The sequence below is a fragment of the Oryzias melastigma genome, linkage group LG16 (genome assembly GCF_002922805.2).
Source record: "Oryzias melastigma strain HK-1 linkage group LG16, ASM292280v2, whole genome shotgun sequence".
Taxonomy (NCBI): Eukaryota; Metazoa; Chordata; class Actinopteri; order Beloniformes; family Adrianichthyidae; genus Oryzias; species Oryzias melastigma.
Window position 1 is genome coordinate 17736619 of NC_050527.1, and position 17690 is coordinate 17754308.

The window sequence follows — 17690 nt, forward strand, 5'->3', positions numbered from 1 at the left end:
TAGAACAACTTGAACCCTGCTCCTAAACTTCTAGCCTTGCTACCTTTCCACCTGGTCTCCTGGACACACAGTATGTCTACCTTTCTCAGTCCAACACTCCAACAAACTTACTTTTCTCCTCTCCTTCAACCAACAGTAGTCTGATTTCCATCGGCACCACCCTGCAATCTTTTAGTTACGTTTTAACAGTTTGACAATAATTATATCATATGTTGACAATAAAAATCAGTCAAATTATTTAACAACAAAGATTGACTCTGAGAAGCAAAGAACAAAACCATTTAAATAAATTTGGCTTTCTGATTGGCAGCATGCCAGCTGGCTGCTGAAAAAAGCTGGTTGAGTAGTTTAGAAGTAAACTCCATGTTTTAGAAGGACATCAACTCAGCTATCCTATAAACTTATAAAAAGTGATGACCAAATGCAGATTCAAAGTGGGAGTTGAGCAAAATTAGCTTAGTGTGTCAGTTGGATGGAGCTTTTGGAGGCTGGCAGCATTTTGTCCGGTTGGCACACACACTGATCTGTGGCATATGGTGCATGAGCCTTGCCTGCTGGCTTTTTTGTTACCCACTGACCTGTACTGCAGTTATAGTTTGGAGTGAATAAGGTTTTCCTTGATGAACACGACGAAAAATGTCGAGTGCTGATGCACAGGTTGTCTAATGCAACAGATGGCAAAAGCCCTCTTCTGTGCACAAACCCACACAGAAACAATCTGCTCCTTCACATTTATTTCACCTTACAAACTGCATGAAGACATGGTTTGCCACAATTTGATACATTTCAGTTTCACTAAAGAGTCAGTTATGTCCATGTTAAGTATGTGAACATGAAAAGCGACTCATGACTCAGGTGCTGAGATCATATTCTGGATATGTCTATCAATTATAAATTAATGAATTACTCTTTTGTTCCATTTCCGCCTGTCGTTCAACCAACACTTGTCTAAGTTTTATGTGAGATTATTTTATGTTGTTTTCATGGCTCTCTCCATCAGTGGTCCCCAGCCCCTGATTTGTGAGTCACTTGGTTCTTGGCCACACAGACAAAAAACAGATAAATACGATAACAAATTAATTCAGTTTTGTTTATTTTCTTATACTAAAGGAAGTTTTATTTTGATAAACTCTCGGATGTCGCTCTCTACATCCGTGTTGGTCTCATGACTGACAGCGGCTACCGACTTAGTAGTTCCAACCTAACAAAAACAAAGCAATAAAACGTATTCACAACGTTTCTCCAGGGCAGAAAAGAACCAGTGAGGAACTGAAGCGGGACCTTTGACTTCACAGAAAAAATCTGCTGTTTACAGACAAAACCGAGTCTTCCTCGACAAAAACGGATTTCTGGAGACATCAGCTCTCACGCAGCAGGACCCGCTCGGTGTAATGAAATGTGGCGACAGAGTCTTCAGTCCAATGTTTCACAAACACAGATAATAAAGATGAAGACACGGTGGATTCACGTTTATTATTATATTCAGAAAATACCCGTTTTACGATGATTGTATCATTTTATTTTGCTTTATGTAACCATTACACAGTTCAGACTCGGCTAAAGTTAGCGTTTGATTAGCATCTACTTTAAAGTGAAAGGGGAATTTAACCACAAAGGCTAAGTTTAAACCTTTAGACTTGTTAAAACCATTGGACTTTTAAATATTGAATTGTAAATTGCGTAATGCATTTTCAAAATTAAAGATCAAATTGCATATTGAATTGTGAATTGCAAAATGCAATGTCATTTGAATAATGACATCAAAAACCCATGACAATGTACAATGCAATTGATTTTGTTTTAAATCAATATATTATTTTAAAAATTCTAATATTGAATTGTAAATTTTTATATTGAATTATAAATAGTAAAACGTATTTTATATTAGAACCTTAATTTGAATATTGAATTGTGAATTGCAAAATGCATTGTCATTTGAATAATGACGTCAAAAACCCATGACAATTTACAATGCAATTGATTTTGTTTTTATGCAAAATTATATTTTAAAATTGTGATATTGAATTGTAAATTTTCATATTGAATAGTAAATTACAAAAGGAATTATCATTTTGCAAGCCTGAATTGAATATTGAATTGCAAATTGAAAAATGCATTTTCAAATTGCATAATGAATTTGCAAATTGGATTGTCAATTGAAAAATGCATAAAACTTTGAATTATGAGCTAAAAATACCAATTCAAAACTAGCCTTAAAACATTCCTCTTTGGACAGGCGTTCTGCCAGGCTAGCTAGTAATCAGAGAATATTCCCTCTCCTGTGGTCCTTGTGAGGCTAGATTAATAAATTAATATTGATGCGTTTAAATATAAATTTAGATTTCTATCATGTTATTATTCAGATCAGCTCTGGGGTTCTGTTCTCTATTCTCATTTACTTCTCCTCTCTTCTATTCTTTATTATTTATTGTATTTAGTTCTCCATGCTTTTGTTGGTGCAGTTCCATTCACATGTTGTTCTTCTTTCCCACTCTCCTCTGGGGAGCGGGAGAGATTTCAGATCCCCGGTGGATCGCCCACGCTCCCACTCTTGGCCGTGGACCACGCCCCCGACACCATCCTGCATGTCTGAGTGAGAGTGATTCCTGCTGGGTCGTCTTTCCTCCTGGTCGTGGACTGCACTTCTGCTTCATCTTGACTGTGGACTTAATCATCATTCGTCCCTCAGCTCTGAATGAACTCTAATTTTAGTGATCTGGATCTTTCTGCTCCCAAAAGACTCTTCGGGTCATTTTGTTGTTGATTTAAATTATCAATAACTATATAAACTTGTGCACAAAATGAGTAACTAATAAAAAAATGTATTTATATTTATAAGCATAAAATATGTTATAGATTTTATTTTCCTCCCAGGTAAAATGTACAAAAGAAATGATGGAAACAAAAAATATGTATTTACTATTCAGCTTTTACAGTGAAACAACACAAAACAGTGAAACCACAACCCAAAATACTAATATAAGGTGGAAAACAAAAACAAAAAAATAAGAAACTTTAATTAAGGTAAAGGTTGACAGAAATAGCAAATATATCATATTTGTGAATCTGATCTGGTTTTCTTCTGTCAGTAATGATCTGATCTGTTCTGCAGAAAGTTGTTCTCGGGGTTCTGCACAAGTTGGTTGTGCCGTCGGTTTTGTTTGAAATTCTTTTCTTGCAGATTCCAAATTCGTCCTTATACTATTATCAGTAACGGTAAAATGGTTCCAAATTTTTGCTCTTTTTTCAGAGTCACTAATTTTTTTAGGTTTTTGTGTTGATGTCGTTTGTCATTGTGGCTTCCTCCACGCTCGGTCCCTCCCTCATGTGTGCGCATGAAATGGTAACGAGTTAAGGGTGGAATAAAGAGTCACGTTCTATGAGGGTCTCGATAATGTTGCCAGATTTAAAAGAAAAAAAATGGGTCTCTGATAGTGTTTGGGGGCCGGCCAAATGTGGAGGTGGGTCGGATTCCAGCAGTGGAAACATGTCAATGTAGAGCTACATCTTTATCCTTCCATTTGTTTGACTAAATGACCTGTGCTGGGCTTTATTTATCACACATACGTGCACATTAGCAAAGCAATTCCTCACTCCTTCAACTTTATACACACACTAAAAGTGACACAGATTTGCAGTGATCAGTTAAAACATTTTTGACAACACAAATAAGAGTGCACAGTGTGGCAGCACCCATGAAACACAAAATTCCAGTAGATTCTGAAGGAGAAAAGCGGCTCATCGAGCGTCTTTTCTCCTTCAGAATCATTGAGCTCATCAAGCGGCTTTTCTCCTTCAGAATCTACTGGAATTATTGTGTTAATGGTTGAAAAGTTACAGTATGTTAAAGGTTTTGTGTTTAAGTGTCATCGGCGACGCCTCAGGAGTTAAAGGGTTAAAGTTGCAATCTGTCCTTATTTTTGGATGGACAGTTTGAGGTGGTCTTATCATCTGTCTACCTGGATGTACATACAGTATAAATACATAAGACCTAATCGTTTAGATCTCATCAAATGAGTTGAAAAGCTGCAGATTCTCTGCTTATGGCTGAATTAATGAGGTCATGAAAAAGGAAGAACAGCAGTAAAAGAGCAGAAATTGTTTTCATCTTACCAGTGCTGTCGTCATAAACCACTGTCACTGTCTTCCACTTAAAGAAGTGCACGAGGTCCAGAATAGCCCGGCTGAGGGAGGAGAAGTCTGGATAGAGGCTTACATAGAAAACATCTCTGTTGTCTGAGACTTGGTGTTTCCACTTGGTCTGGATGTGTGGGACTCCCAGAGCATTGCAGATGGACTGCACTGCATTGGCAGAGGAGCTATGTGAGGGACCAAAGATGGCTGCCACCCCCAGAGAAAGCTGGTCACAAGCTGGATGAAAAGAGGATTTGAACAATTAGCTCTATGGTTCTTGTGATGTAACTTGATGTGTTCTACTTTGCTGGATGGTTTTTAAGTGTGGTTAATGATCAATGAATCGAATCATTCAGACAGAACATGATGGTAGATCAAGAAAACTCAAATATAGGCTTCTAAAATCTTTCAGGTTCCTTCCACTAAAAATCAATCTCTGGGACCCCACAAGCAAACATTTGCACATTTGTTTGGGCCATTACACAACATACATTATTTACATTATAATGTAAATGTGCTGTTGTGTCCAAAACCTGAAAGCTCCAGGAAAGTCTTTGCTTTGACTACAACTGAGGGGTTGTTTCACTAAACCACTTTACTTCTGGAGGTGGTTGCGCACATTTCTTTCATTTTTTATCTTGGCATGAAAGACACTTTTGGAAATACTTCACCCTGTTGGTTTTACCTTCTCAATCCATTTTCATGCATTTGATGTGTGCTGAAGTCACTTCCAGTGAACATTTCAATGTGGGGACTCAGTGTTCTGGGTCCCTACACTAACCAGCTGCCTGGTGGACAGCCCAGCGAGCTCTGCTGCCCAGCGAGCCGGTGTTAGAAAAAACAGAGATGGGGCCACCATGGAACCCAAGAACAAACACACCTGGGGCCCACAAATTCCGCCCAAAGGTGAACCATATGGGGGCCACATTGAAATGTTCGCTGGGATTTTGAGTTTTTATTTATTTTAATTTTAAAATTCTCTCCATATACAATGGCTTGAATTTATTCAGGAAAACTTCAATTTGGGAAAATCTGTGTTTTTGCCTCACATAATTGCGTATCTAAAGACAGCATTTGCAATTTCTTTTTAGATTTAAATGGCTTTTTTTTTTACATTTTATTTTAATAACCTAAAACTGAAAACTAAAACAAAAAGTGTAAAACACAAAACACTCACCTTTCCTGGAGGCCTCAAAGCTGTCATAGATGTTTATTCTTTGGATGTCATAGGTGAGTGTGGTGTTTGGCAGCAGAGTTCTGTTCCTGTTGATTGTGTTTAAAGCAAATTTAAAGGCGAGCTCCTCAGCTCCTGATGGCCCGCTTTCAATGGACTCGAATATCCCTCCTGTAAATAAACAAGCACATAATCACTGACAATATTTAGCTATTTTTTGTAAAAAAAAAAAAGCTGTTGAAATAAAGAGGTGATAAGTATTTAACACTTTATTACATTTTATTCATGTTTGCATAAAAAATCATCACAGAAATCCAGAAGGAAAGCTCCAGTTTTCTATTGAAATAAACTTGGCGAGTTTAGCAAAATGAAACTGATTAGCTGGACTTTGAATTAGATCAACAGAAGTTTTTTTCTGCACAAAGAAATGGGAAAGAGGACCCTTCTTACATCAATGGTACTTTTGCTGCTGAATACAACTACAACCTGAATCTCCGCCCACCCCAGTCAGTGCTGGATGTTGATTGAGGCAGTGGCTCCTGAAGGCGATGAGCAGGGGTGTCCCGACACTCTGCCCCGTACCCCACATTATGTGTACTGTGCTGTTTTTCTTCTATATCTAAAGCCTGCTATTGGTATGTGCAGAGTGCAGATTGTAACCACTGTGTCCTCTCCTTCCCCATGTAATCTCTGCCTCATCTTGTGTTAGAAATAGATATCTGAGAACATTGGAAGGTTTCATCAGCGATTTTCTTGTGGAAATCCTGATGCGGCCCAGTCTCGCCCAGACTCTGCCTCCAGCGGCCCCCGGCTGAACTGAGTTTGAGAGCCTTGGTCTAGAGTGACTGGGAGAGGGACCACAGTGGTTAGATTCATCTCAGAAGTGATGAGTCTGCCTACAGGAAGGAGGTCCTAAAGCTAACAACCTGGTCTTCAGACAACAGTCTTCCTCTAAACACCAAGAAGGGAGATAATCTTTTATTTTTTTTAAACTTGTACTCCAAAAGCTAAGCAAACAGATCAGAGCTGAAGGCCTCTTGTGTTGGACAGATTTTACTACTACAATAGGGAGTTGCGAATCTTCAAGCACACAAGGTGTATATGTATGTAAACCCCTTTTGTATTTAAGGTTAAACTTTATTTTATATCAAGTCGGCTTGTATCCTTTGTTTTGGACTGGACGAAAAAAGAAAGAGAGATGGAGAGGCGTGATGTAGGAGATGGGGGATAAGGGTGGAATAGAAAGGAGGGAGAGTTAGAGGAGTTACTGGAGATTTATAATTGATACTGTCAGAAGTAGATGTTAGCCAAAAAGGCAGAGCCTGTCCACAGATACACTGATATATTACAAACATACGTGGCTCTAAAAACCTTCAACACATGTCAAACAAGCTCCAGCCCAGCCAGAAGAATAGCCTCAGGGAGATGATCATTGACTTCAGGAAGCATTGCACCAACCTAGGCCCTCTCCATCTCAATGGCAAGCATGTGGAGAGGGTTCCCCCCGTCAAGTTTCTTGATGTCCTCATCTGTGTCGACATCTGTTGGACAGCCAACACCAAAGCAATCACTAAAAAAAAGGCTGAGCAGCGGTTACACTTCCTGAGGGTTCTCAGGAAGAACAACCTGTGCACCAACCTGATAACACACTGCATGCCAGTATGCTACAGCAGCTGCACTTGCGCAGACAGGGAGGGTGTGCAGAGAGTTGTAGAGACAGCTCAGGAGATAATCACCCCAACCCGACTTACTTCTGTTCCTTATGCTGCCTCAGCAGAGCTGAAAACATCATCAAAGACTGCTCACACCCCGGCTCTGAATTGTTTAACCTGTTGCCTTCTGGGAGGCGCTACAGAGGCATCAGCACCAAAACAAACAGACTCAACAACAACGTCTGTCCTGAGGCAAAACCCATGATAAACTCCAGGATGCTCAGATAAAAACTTGTTATGGCACATGCCAATGTTTTCTCTCTCTCTTTCTCTCTCTCTCACTATCTATCTATCTATCTATCTATATGGATAGATAGATATATGGGAATATGTATATCTGTTTATTCTGGTATTTTTGCTGTCTAATGTCAACACTTCCTACCTCCCTGCTATCAAATGATACATGCACATTACAAACATTACAAACATTTTTGTACATTTGATATGTTCGGTTTATATTTTTTACATTATACTTTTCTGCATTGTTACCTTGTAATTTTATTGTACTTATTTTTTATACTGAGAACTGCTCCAATTTCATTTTTCATGTAGACAGTGACAATAAGGGCCTATCTAATCAAATTGCCCTTTTGTTTACTGTCTCATCTCTTTGCAACTGATTCCTTTGTGCTGCCAGTCGTGCTTTGAGTGCCATGGGTTTATTTAACCATCATGTCAGGGCCCGGTGCTGTACAGTTCTTCATACCTGAGGCTTTTTCTTGGATGGTAACTGGATTTCCATTCAGGGAGGTTGCTGTGCTCTTTTCTTAGAGATATCACTTATGGAGCATGGCTGTTAAATGCTGCTTTCTTCTCTCATACACTTTTCCAGTACTGTACAGTTGTTGGTCATGGTGGGTCTTCTTTGCTGTCATTACCCTGCCACCAAGGGTACAATTTGGTAGGTTGAGTTCTGAAAAGCCTGTTTATCTTTCTGGCTTTAGTTCTTTTGTATAGGTCTGGATTCAGCCAGGGGCTTTTGATTGGGAGTTTCCATGCTTCAGGCATGGGCATCTGGCTGTGCATCTGATTTTTTATAGCTCCTCTCTTCAAGCTGCATTGATTTTGCCTTTCAAGAGCTGTTTCTATAGTGGGCATTGTTCATCGTCTATTCCATTGTTCCTCTAAAAGCCAAAACTCTTTAAGGTCATTGCTACTTAAGTGTATACCACTTCATTTGTTTCAGTGATCCCCCTAGTGGGTATTGGTCTCAATGCTCCATTCCCTTCCCAAAAGACTTTCAGATCTTTGATTAAAAATTTCGAAATGGGAAGTTGCTGTAACTAGTGCCGTATCATTGGTATTGTACCTCTTCAAACTTAGGTTCTGATCTGGGTGTTGGAACTTGAGCTACTAGCTGCTTGCAATAAACTCTGATTGTGGGCGTGGAAGCATCCTTTTACTCTTCATTCTTTAAGTAGTAGCAATCTAACACAGCTTTCTTCTTGCATCTCATCCATGTCCGACCTGTTCTGGTTGCCCCAATTTTCATCAAGGTTCACTATCTCAAGATCTGACCCAGACCTTGTTTGGACAATGAGTTTCATTGTCACTCATGCCAAGTCCTCACAGTGCGGGCTCTCATTTCAGGTAAAGGAATTACAAACTCAGCAAATTTTCCACTCAAACCCTGGCCACTTTACTTCACTTTAGCCTCGCTAAATGTAAACCAGATTACTGGTCCAGTGGCATTGTGGATCTCTCCAGTTTTGCAAGAGTACTACAGAGCCTTTGAAGAAAGCCTTCACATCCTGAATTTAGAAGTCATATTGTTAGACTTTTATCTTTAACAATCTGAATATCAGTGCAGAGAACTCTGGAAGGAACAGAGCTATTGAGAAATGTTTCTATTTCCATCTGCACTTACCTCATCAGAGCCCCATTTTCCATGACATAATGAGTCTGAAGGAATTAATAAGCATCAGTTGACAATGGTGTCCTATAATTGGAAAGTCATTAATTTATAACGCACTGAATCCACCACTGTTAAACATCCTTTCAAGAATCTTAGGGCATCCTCTAAGAAACAAAAAACTCACGGAAAATATTTTTGTGTCATTAATCAAATTGACTAAAGTACCAACACATTTATAGAGGCCACCACCAGCTTAGGAACAAAGCAGAGACTGTGCAGTCTAGAATAGTTCATTGTTTCAGGTCTAAACTGTAATGATTTATAGTAGCATTTCCTCAATTCTGTGAAACACACTGTTTTCTTTCCTTATTTTTTTTCTTGCCCTTTCTGGTAGAACCTTGTCACTAAAGCTTATTCTGATAACACAAACATATGTTTGGATGTAAGTTTAAGCGCTACTGAGTACTGTTACAGACATAAACACTGGACCAATGATCCTTTAAGTTATTATACACTGAACATGTATTTTATAATGATGAAATATCTAGTTACCTTCTCACTCCAAAAGAACAACCTGGATCTAATATAGTTTCAATGGGCTTTACATGACACAACACAGAGCGTGGAAACCTCTTCAGTGAGACCGTGATCCCAGGGGAAGGAAAAATATTACAGATCCCAATTCAGTTGAAGTCAGATCAAGTAAAAGTGAGAGAAGAAGGCCATTACTGTTATTGATGGTTCCCTTTTTAAAAGTACCAAGGGATAACAGGATTCATGGGTTGGTGGTAAGTATTTGAATGATGAGTACCAGTGTATCATTGAAAAACATGTTTTTCAAAATACAGTTTTGCTTACTTTTAAGCCTAAATCAACTATTGAACATCATTATCAACATGGAATGTCACCTCTCTGGGAGGGAAGGAGCCTGAGCTGGTGCAAGAGGTTGAGAGATACCGACTAGATATAGTTGGGCTCACCTCGACGCACAGCCTAGGCTCTGAACTCAGTCCCCTCGAGAGAGGCTGGACTCTCTACCACTCTGGAGTTGCCCATGGTGAGAGGCGACGGGCTGGGGTGGGCTTACTCGTGAGCCCCCAGCTCAGCCGCCAGGTGTTGGAGTTCGTACCGGTGGACGAGAGGGTCGTGTCCCTTCGCCTTCGGGTGGGGGACAGGTGTCTGACTGTGGTTTCGGCTTACGGGCCGAACAGCAGTTCAGAGTACCCGGCCTTCTTGGTGTCTCTTGAAGGAGTACTGGAAAGTGCCCCAACGGGGGACTCCGTTGTCCTCCTGGGGGACTTCAATGCCCACGTGGGGAATGACAGTGGCACCTGGAGGGGCGTGATTGGTAGGAATGGCCTCCCTGACCTGAACCTGAGCGGTGTTTTGTTGTTGGACTTCTGTGCACGTCATAGTTTGTCAACAACAAACACCATGTTCGAACACAAAGGTGTCCATCAGCACACCTGGCATCAGGACACCCTAGGCAGGAGATCGATGATTGACTTTGTAGTCGTTTCAGGCGATCTCCGGCCGTGTGTTCTGGACACTCGGGTAAAGAGAGGGGCTGAGCTATCCACTGATCACTACCTGGTGGTGAGTTGGATTCCCTGGCGGGTAAGGAGGCTGGAAAGACTCGGCAAACCTAAACGTACTGTGAGGGTCTGCTGGGAACGTCTGGCTGAGCCCTCCGTCAGGGAGGTCTTTAACTCCCACATCCGGGAAAACTTCAAGCAGGTACCAAGGGAGGCTGGTGACATGGAGTCCGAGTGGACCATGTTCTCCACCTCTATTGTCTCTGCTGCTTTCCGGAGCTGCGGCCGCAAGGTCTCTGGTGCCTGTCGTGGCGGCAACCCCCGAACCCGGTGGTGGACACCACAAGTAAGGGATGCCGTCAAGCTGAAGAAGGAGTCCTATCAGGCCTGGCTGGCTTGTGGGACTCCAGAGGGAGCTGACAGGTACCGGCAGTTTAAGCGAGCTGCGGCCCGGGCTGTGTTGGAGGCAAAAACGTGGTCCTGGGAGGAGTTTGGTGAGGCCATGTAGAAGGACTATCAGTTTTCCTCAAAGAGATTCTGGCAAACCATCCGGCGCCTCAGGAGGGGAAAGCAGTTTTCTGCAGGCACCGTTTTCAGTGCAGGTGGGGAACTGCTGACCTCAACTGGGGACATTGTCGGGCGGTGGAAGGAATCTTTTGAGGATCTCCTCAACCTTGCTGACACGCCTTCCGTTGAAGAAGCAGAGGCTGAGGACACTGGGGTAGTCAAAGAGCTCCTCGGTGGCAAGGCTCCGGGGGTGGATGAGGTTCGCCCTGAGTACCTCAAGTCTCTGGATGCTGTGGGAGTGTCTTGGCTGACACATCTCTGCAGCATTGTGTGGCAAACAGGAACCGTACCACTGGACTGGCAGACTGGGGTGGTGGTTCCCCTTTTCAAGAAGGGGGACCGGAGGGTGTGTTCCAACTACCGGGGAATCACACTCCTCAGCCTCCCTGGGAAAGTCTATGTCAGGGTACTGGAGAGGAGAGTCCGTCCGATAGTCAAACCTCAGATTCAAGAACAACAGTGCGGTTTCCGTCCTGGTCGTGGAACAGTGGACCAGCTCCACACCCTCTTCAGAGTGCTGGAGGGTTTGTGGGAGTTCGCTCATCCAGTCCATATGTGTTTTGTGTATTTGGAGAAGGCGTTCGACCGCGTTCCCCGTGGTGTCCTGTGCAGGGTGCTCTGGGAGTATGGGGTCCGGGGAGCCTTACTCAGGGCTGTCCGTCTCTGTACGACCGAAGCAGGAGTTTCGTTTGCATGGCCGGCAGTAAGTCAGACCGGTTTCCGGTGCATGTTGGACTCCGGCAGGGCTGCCCTTTATCATGGTTCTGTTCATAGTCTTTATGGACAGAATTTCTAGGCACAGTTAGGGGCATCGAGAGGAGCCAGTTGAGGTGGTTTGGGCATCTGATCCGGATGCCTCCTGGTGAGGTGTTCCGGGCATGTCCCACTGGGCGGAGGCCCCGGGGAAGACCCAGGACACTAGGAGACCCAGGAGACTATGTTTCTAAGCTGGCCTGGGAACACCTCGGGGTCCCCCCAGAAGAGCTGGAGGAAGTGGCCGGGGAGAAGGAAGTCTGGGCATCTTTGCTTAGACTGCTGCCCCCGCGACCCGGTCCCGGATGAAGCAGAGGAAGATGGATGGATGGATGTTTTAACTCCAGTACAAAAGAAAGCAAATGTTAAGTGAATTTAGAAACTCACAAAGTCACCAGACAGCATTTGGATCCTTGTCAACTTAAGTAGGTAAAGTGATAGGGAGCAGCAGTGGTGAGACTTTTGATTATTTGTCTCAACACTCCAAAGCAACATATATTGTGGGAAATTGGTGAAGAATAATGAGAAAATAATAAGAAATCTAAAGAGGAGGTATAGTTGCAGTGAACAACGACATGGAGACAGTTTGTGTGAGTGAGGAGGAGGCAGAGGCTGTGGATGAATGAAGACTAGATTACTCACAGTTGTGATGTCTTATTGGAGCATATTACAAGGAAAAGATAAATATATGTCCATCTAGGTCAGAGTATTGTGAGACAAAATACGACACGTTTTTAGATGTGCAAGAACAGTAACCCTGACCAATGAAAAATTCAGTCATGACCATACAAAACTTGTAAAAAAGGAAGCCTCAAAGGCTTCCACTGACATACCTTAAAGTAATTTTTGACCTGAGGATGCAGCAGATTTGGCCTTCCAATTTATTGTATTTTATTGTTATTAATGGCCTGATGTTTTTTGTGCTCATTTCTAACTTGTATAATTTTGATTATATATATTTTTACAGAGAGTAAAATATTGAAAGTTATTTAAGGTTTAAGTTGATTTATTCTGGAATAGCATTCCTGCATTTTTATTATTCATAATTATGTTAAAAAGTTTTAAGTTTTAAAAATGTATTTTTAGAGCATTCAATAAATGTTTATCCTGTTCAGGCTTTTGACCTTAGGTGTGTTTTGGATGTTGGCCTCCTGTGTGATTGACTTTGGCACTCCTGGAAAAGAGGACTATCTTCCAGTGAGTTTATTATTCAATGGAGATGGAGTCTTTATTTTGACAGGTAAGACTGAAATACATCTCATTATGCGCAATGAGAACAGTTTTCTTGTATAGTCTTTCCAGCGGGAGTCCTTTTGCCTTCAGTTGTCTGAGGGTGGGGGTGAAGACACATATGCGTGCAGACTTTGGACATAACTCTCAGCAATTGATCGTTCTCTCCGGTCCTCTTCTTCTGCTCAGCTGTCTGTTCCTCTCGGCTTACCTTGCTACAAAACTCTGGAATTCACTCCTTCTTCACTTCAGCAATACTAACTTTCTCTCAACCTTCAATTCCAAAATCAAATCTGTTCTAAACTTTTGTACAGATCTGGTAGTGCTCGTTAAAACTATTTGCTGTTTCCCTAACAACAAGCCCTGGATCACAAATTATAATAAAGATCTCCTTAACTTAAAGAGGGAGGTTTTTAGGGATGGTGATCTGAAGAGAGTCAGAGTGGCACAGCACGATGTGAGAAGGAGCATAAGGCAGGCCAGAAGGGACAATAAAGAAAGTCTAGAGAGGAAGCTACAGCATAACAGCATTAAAGATGTGTGGAAAGGGCATGAGAACGATTACAGGCTACAAGGAGAAGAGAAGTCCAACCCGAGTGAAACTGAAACTGCAGATGAGTTTAACAACTATTACAGCTGGTTTGACTTGGTCTCAAGCCTACCCAGCACTTGTTCCCCCCTCAACTGCCGTGACCAACTACACCTTACTCAGGGCCGTACCACCTCTACGTCTGCAGTGAGTGTCCTGCCACGTCCCACTCAGTGGCTGTACCATCTCAGCAAGTGTGACCTTCTGCCCCAATTCATTTAGCAGCAGTCCTGTAGCAGCTACAACCTCCTGCCTCGCCTTATTTAGTGGCTGTACCACCTCAACAGATGGGATGTCCTGCCTCACCTCATCCAGCAGCTGAACCACCTCGGCTGCTATGACGGCATGCTTTCCCTTACCAAGTGGCAGTACCACTTCTGCGGCCATTACCTCCTGCTCTGCCTCACCCAGAGGCCGTTTCATCTCACCGCATGGTAACCCATTGATGTGCCACCTCTCCAGGGATGAGATAAGCACTGAACTAAGGAAGCTGTGTCCCAGAAAGTCTGTAGGTCCTTAATGATCCAGAAGACCCGGGTCCTCACAGAGTGTTCTTTTGAGCTGAATGAGCCTCTGTAAACTTTGTTTGTTTGAGCCTCCAGACTGGTCAGGTTCCTGTCTGTTGGAAAACATCTTGTTTTATCTCGATTCCCGAGGTAGGGAAGTCGGTTGGGGTTAGGGGGTACTGACCAGTGGCTCTGACGTCAGTCGTTATGAATGCTCTTGATAATACTATGGCCTCTAAGGCCACAAGTACAGCAGGCTCTGGATTTGCTGCAGTTGCATATCAGGAGAACATCGGGATGGTTCTACACGTGCCTCACACAGTACACTTATTTTCAGACTGTCCTGAACGTTACGTACGAATTATGCTTTGGAATTTTTCAAGTGCATTCAACACTATATTCAACACTATACAATGTTACTGAGCAAGAAGCTAAGAGATGTGGGTGTGAACTCGGTTTTTAACTCTTGGATTGAAATCTACCAAACATTTATGATCACCTTGTACACTGACAACTTTGCACACAGGTTTCCTGAATTTTCCTATCCCTGTCAGGCGTCCAGCCACCAGTGGGCTGCCAAGCAGAGACTCGTAGCTAGCGACTAGCTCTCAGCTAGCGGATAGCTTGCAGCTAGCGGATAGGTCGCAGCTAACGGATAGCTCTCAGCTAGTGCATAGCTCTCGGGTAGCACATAGTACATAGCTAGTGGAGCGCCACTGATGGAGCCAGGCAGAGACAGGAGAGCCACAGCAGCTGCCGTCCTGCTACGGCGGCAGCTCTGCCCTTCTGTGCAATAGCAATCACTTGCTCTGCACAACAGATCTTGCTATGCTCTCCACCGGGCGTCTGGCTACCATAGCAGGCTTTTTCGTTCCAGCTCCATGGGCTCTGTGACATGCTGGCGACTCGTCCAGGGAGTATTCGGCCCTCGGAACAGTGTCCGGCAAACCCGCACACCAAGAAAATGTATGGAAGTACAGGGTGAAAATGCTCGCATTGTGCCGCCATAATGAATTAATTTCTTTACTCTTTGATCTTGTCACTGAAAACATCACATGCCCAAAGATGAGTCCCTGATTGGTTGACACACCGCATCAAGGTCGCAGCATCCGCTGTTGAAATCGAGGCAGATCGCGTCTTTACATTGACTAAACATTGAAGCTTGACGCCTCTGCCGCGCCGGCCACGTTCGGTGTGAATGCTCCATTAATCTTTCTTGTCGGTTGTTTTTATTGTGATTTTATAGAATATTTGGGATTATTTTATTGGCTTATACTATTATATACACAGTGTCCTTGAGTTTTTTAAAAAGTACTTCAAAATAAAACAGATTAATATCATCAATAGGACAATAAGTTCACTGGACTCTAATGACATCCACAGTCACCAGAACCCAATAGACCCTTTGGGATGTGGTTCCAGCCATAGACTGTATATAAGAATAACTGGACAGAGCAAGCCCCCCTACTTCCGTGTTCCATATAGGAAGTACCACTGGGTTGCAAAAAGGCCAAAGTCCCATTGACTTACATTGAGAAACAGACAGTTATTTCTCAGTCATTTTATGTCAGAATAATCATTCTTCCTCTGCTGCTTTCTGATTAACTTCTTTTTTCTAATCCTAATTTTTTTAAAGATTTTTTTCTATTATCACAAGTTATTAGAGTTATAAATTGACCAATTCGATGGCTCAATAAGCCTTTGTGGGTCTGACGTCGAACGTCTGGGGGGTTTGATTGACAGATGGCGGGTAGTCAATGGGAGCAGACTTCATCAATGGGTCCGTGAAGACCTTTTAACACCTACTTTACAATTCAACAATGTACCAATCATTGTCCTACTGTTGTTTTCCTCAATGGAATGTACCGATGCAGCAGTTTAAAACAACAAGAGGAGCATGCTGTCGACATTTTTAGATGAGGATTTACTCTGTAGAAATAGATTTCACTCTGAGGTTATGTGTTTGGACTTTTTTGTTTGTTTAACCTTCGTTTTTCTTTATTTCTCTGTTTTGATTGTAGCTTATAAATTATAAGTTGTGTATCATACGGAATGGTACAGCTCCTCCATAAAATCACCAACCAAAGTTTCATCTTCGCCGCACTTTTCCAGCCTGCAGCCTGAATTAGACGCAGCCGTCTGAGGAGCGCGAGACAAACTTGAAAGGACCTGGTCGTATTTTCAAACAGAAAAAGATCCAGCTGTTCACTTGTTAGGATGGTTATTTATTTTAAATTCCGCTGAACGCGCTTCTCACGTGCATCTGATCAGACTGTAACCTGGCAGCGCATGTGAAGAGACACGCGCGAGGGGGACACGACGGTCTGCAGCGGCGTCACCCAAATTCTCCTTTTATCTCGACTAAAAGGAATAAATGTAAGTAAATCCCAAAGGACCGCTGACAGAATCAAATGTTGGAATGGTTCTCCCTCAAAGGCTTCAACAATGACTTGTACAATTCTTCTGCGTTATTAAAGTAGAAGCTGTTTACATCCTCCGGTCTCGTGGTAGAGGCGTGGAAAGAGGCAGACGGTTGCAATAAACTCACTCCTGATTGGCGACAGTACTTCCTGTAGATTCCATGACTCAGCTATGACTCAGACCAATCGCTGAAGATGGGTTGCAAATGGCGATATCCGTTTCAGGAAGTGACGATGAAAGCGGCGGCCTACTTTCGCGAGGAGAGGAGGTAATGCGTTTCCAATGGGGGACCTCATTGCTCGCTCAGTCCATTATTTTTACAGTCTATGGGTGGAACAGGAGATCATCATCATGGATGTTCAGCAGACAAATCTGCAGCAACTGTGTCATGTTGATATGGACCAAACCCTGAGGAATGTTTCCAGAATCTTGTTGAATCTATGCCACCAATGATTAAAGCAGTTCTGAAGGCAAAAGGGGTCCAACCTGGTTCTAAGAAGGTGGACTTCATAAAACATCTGTGTATTTTTGAACGTCCATTTTCCCCTTGTTTTGTAAAATTTCTTAAAAATGATACAATTATTAAATAAAAAGAAGGTTCATTTGAACTCGGGCCTTAATCATTGCTGGACTAGAGGGGTGAAAAGGCCCCATTGAAGCTTCAACTGACAGTGATTAGGTGGGAAATATTTGTGTTAATCACAATAAAATAATTACAGACAAATTACATTTTTTTCCCTCATTAATCTTATTATTATTATTATTGTAAGGGACAATTCCCGAAAAGGTGTTAGTTATCAGAAATCAATATACAATACAGAAACCCGAACACGTCTGACAGTTCCTTTTGCAAAGTCCATTAATTTCTGATAGGCTAATGCAGTGTTTTCCAACCAGTGTGTCGTCAGAGATGGTCAAGTGTACTGTGTGAAAAATCTCATTTTCACTAATCTAAAACATTTACTATTGCCAGAATATCAGCTCTGTGTTCATCCAAACAAGCCTGATAAAACAATGAGTAATTTGGAACATAAAAGATCTTGGAAGACTTTTTTTGTTTTGTGTTTTTGATTGTATTAACGCTTTAACACCTGAGGCATCACAAAATCTTTAACATACTGTAACTTTTTAACTGTTAGCACGACCAACGTAATTCCAGCAGATTCTGAATCTGCTATTGTATTTTGATATTTTAGTGTGCCGCAACTTCACAA

At 42.3% G+C, this 17690-nt stretch overlaps 1 protein-coding gene across 3 annotated transcripts in view; it reads right to left on the minus strand.

Moving 5' to 3' along the window:
* The window catches only part of grik2 (glutamate receptor, ionotropic, kainate 2), a 382659-nt gene that overhangs the window by 274241 nt on the left and 90728 nt on the right, over positions 1-17690 (minus strand). For all 3 annotated transcript variants that reach the window (XM_024267614.2, XM_024267615.2, XM_036215863.1), the window contains 2 exons: positions 5312-5479; positions 4114-4371 (listed from right to left, as the gene is read on the minus strand). In XM_024267614.2, coding sequence (XP_024123382.1) covers positions 4114-4371; positions 5312-5479 — 426 coding nt within the window. The remainder of the gene's footprint in view (positions 1-4113; positions 4372-5311; positions 5480-17690) is intronic.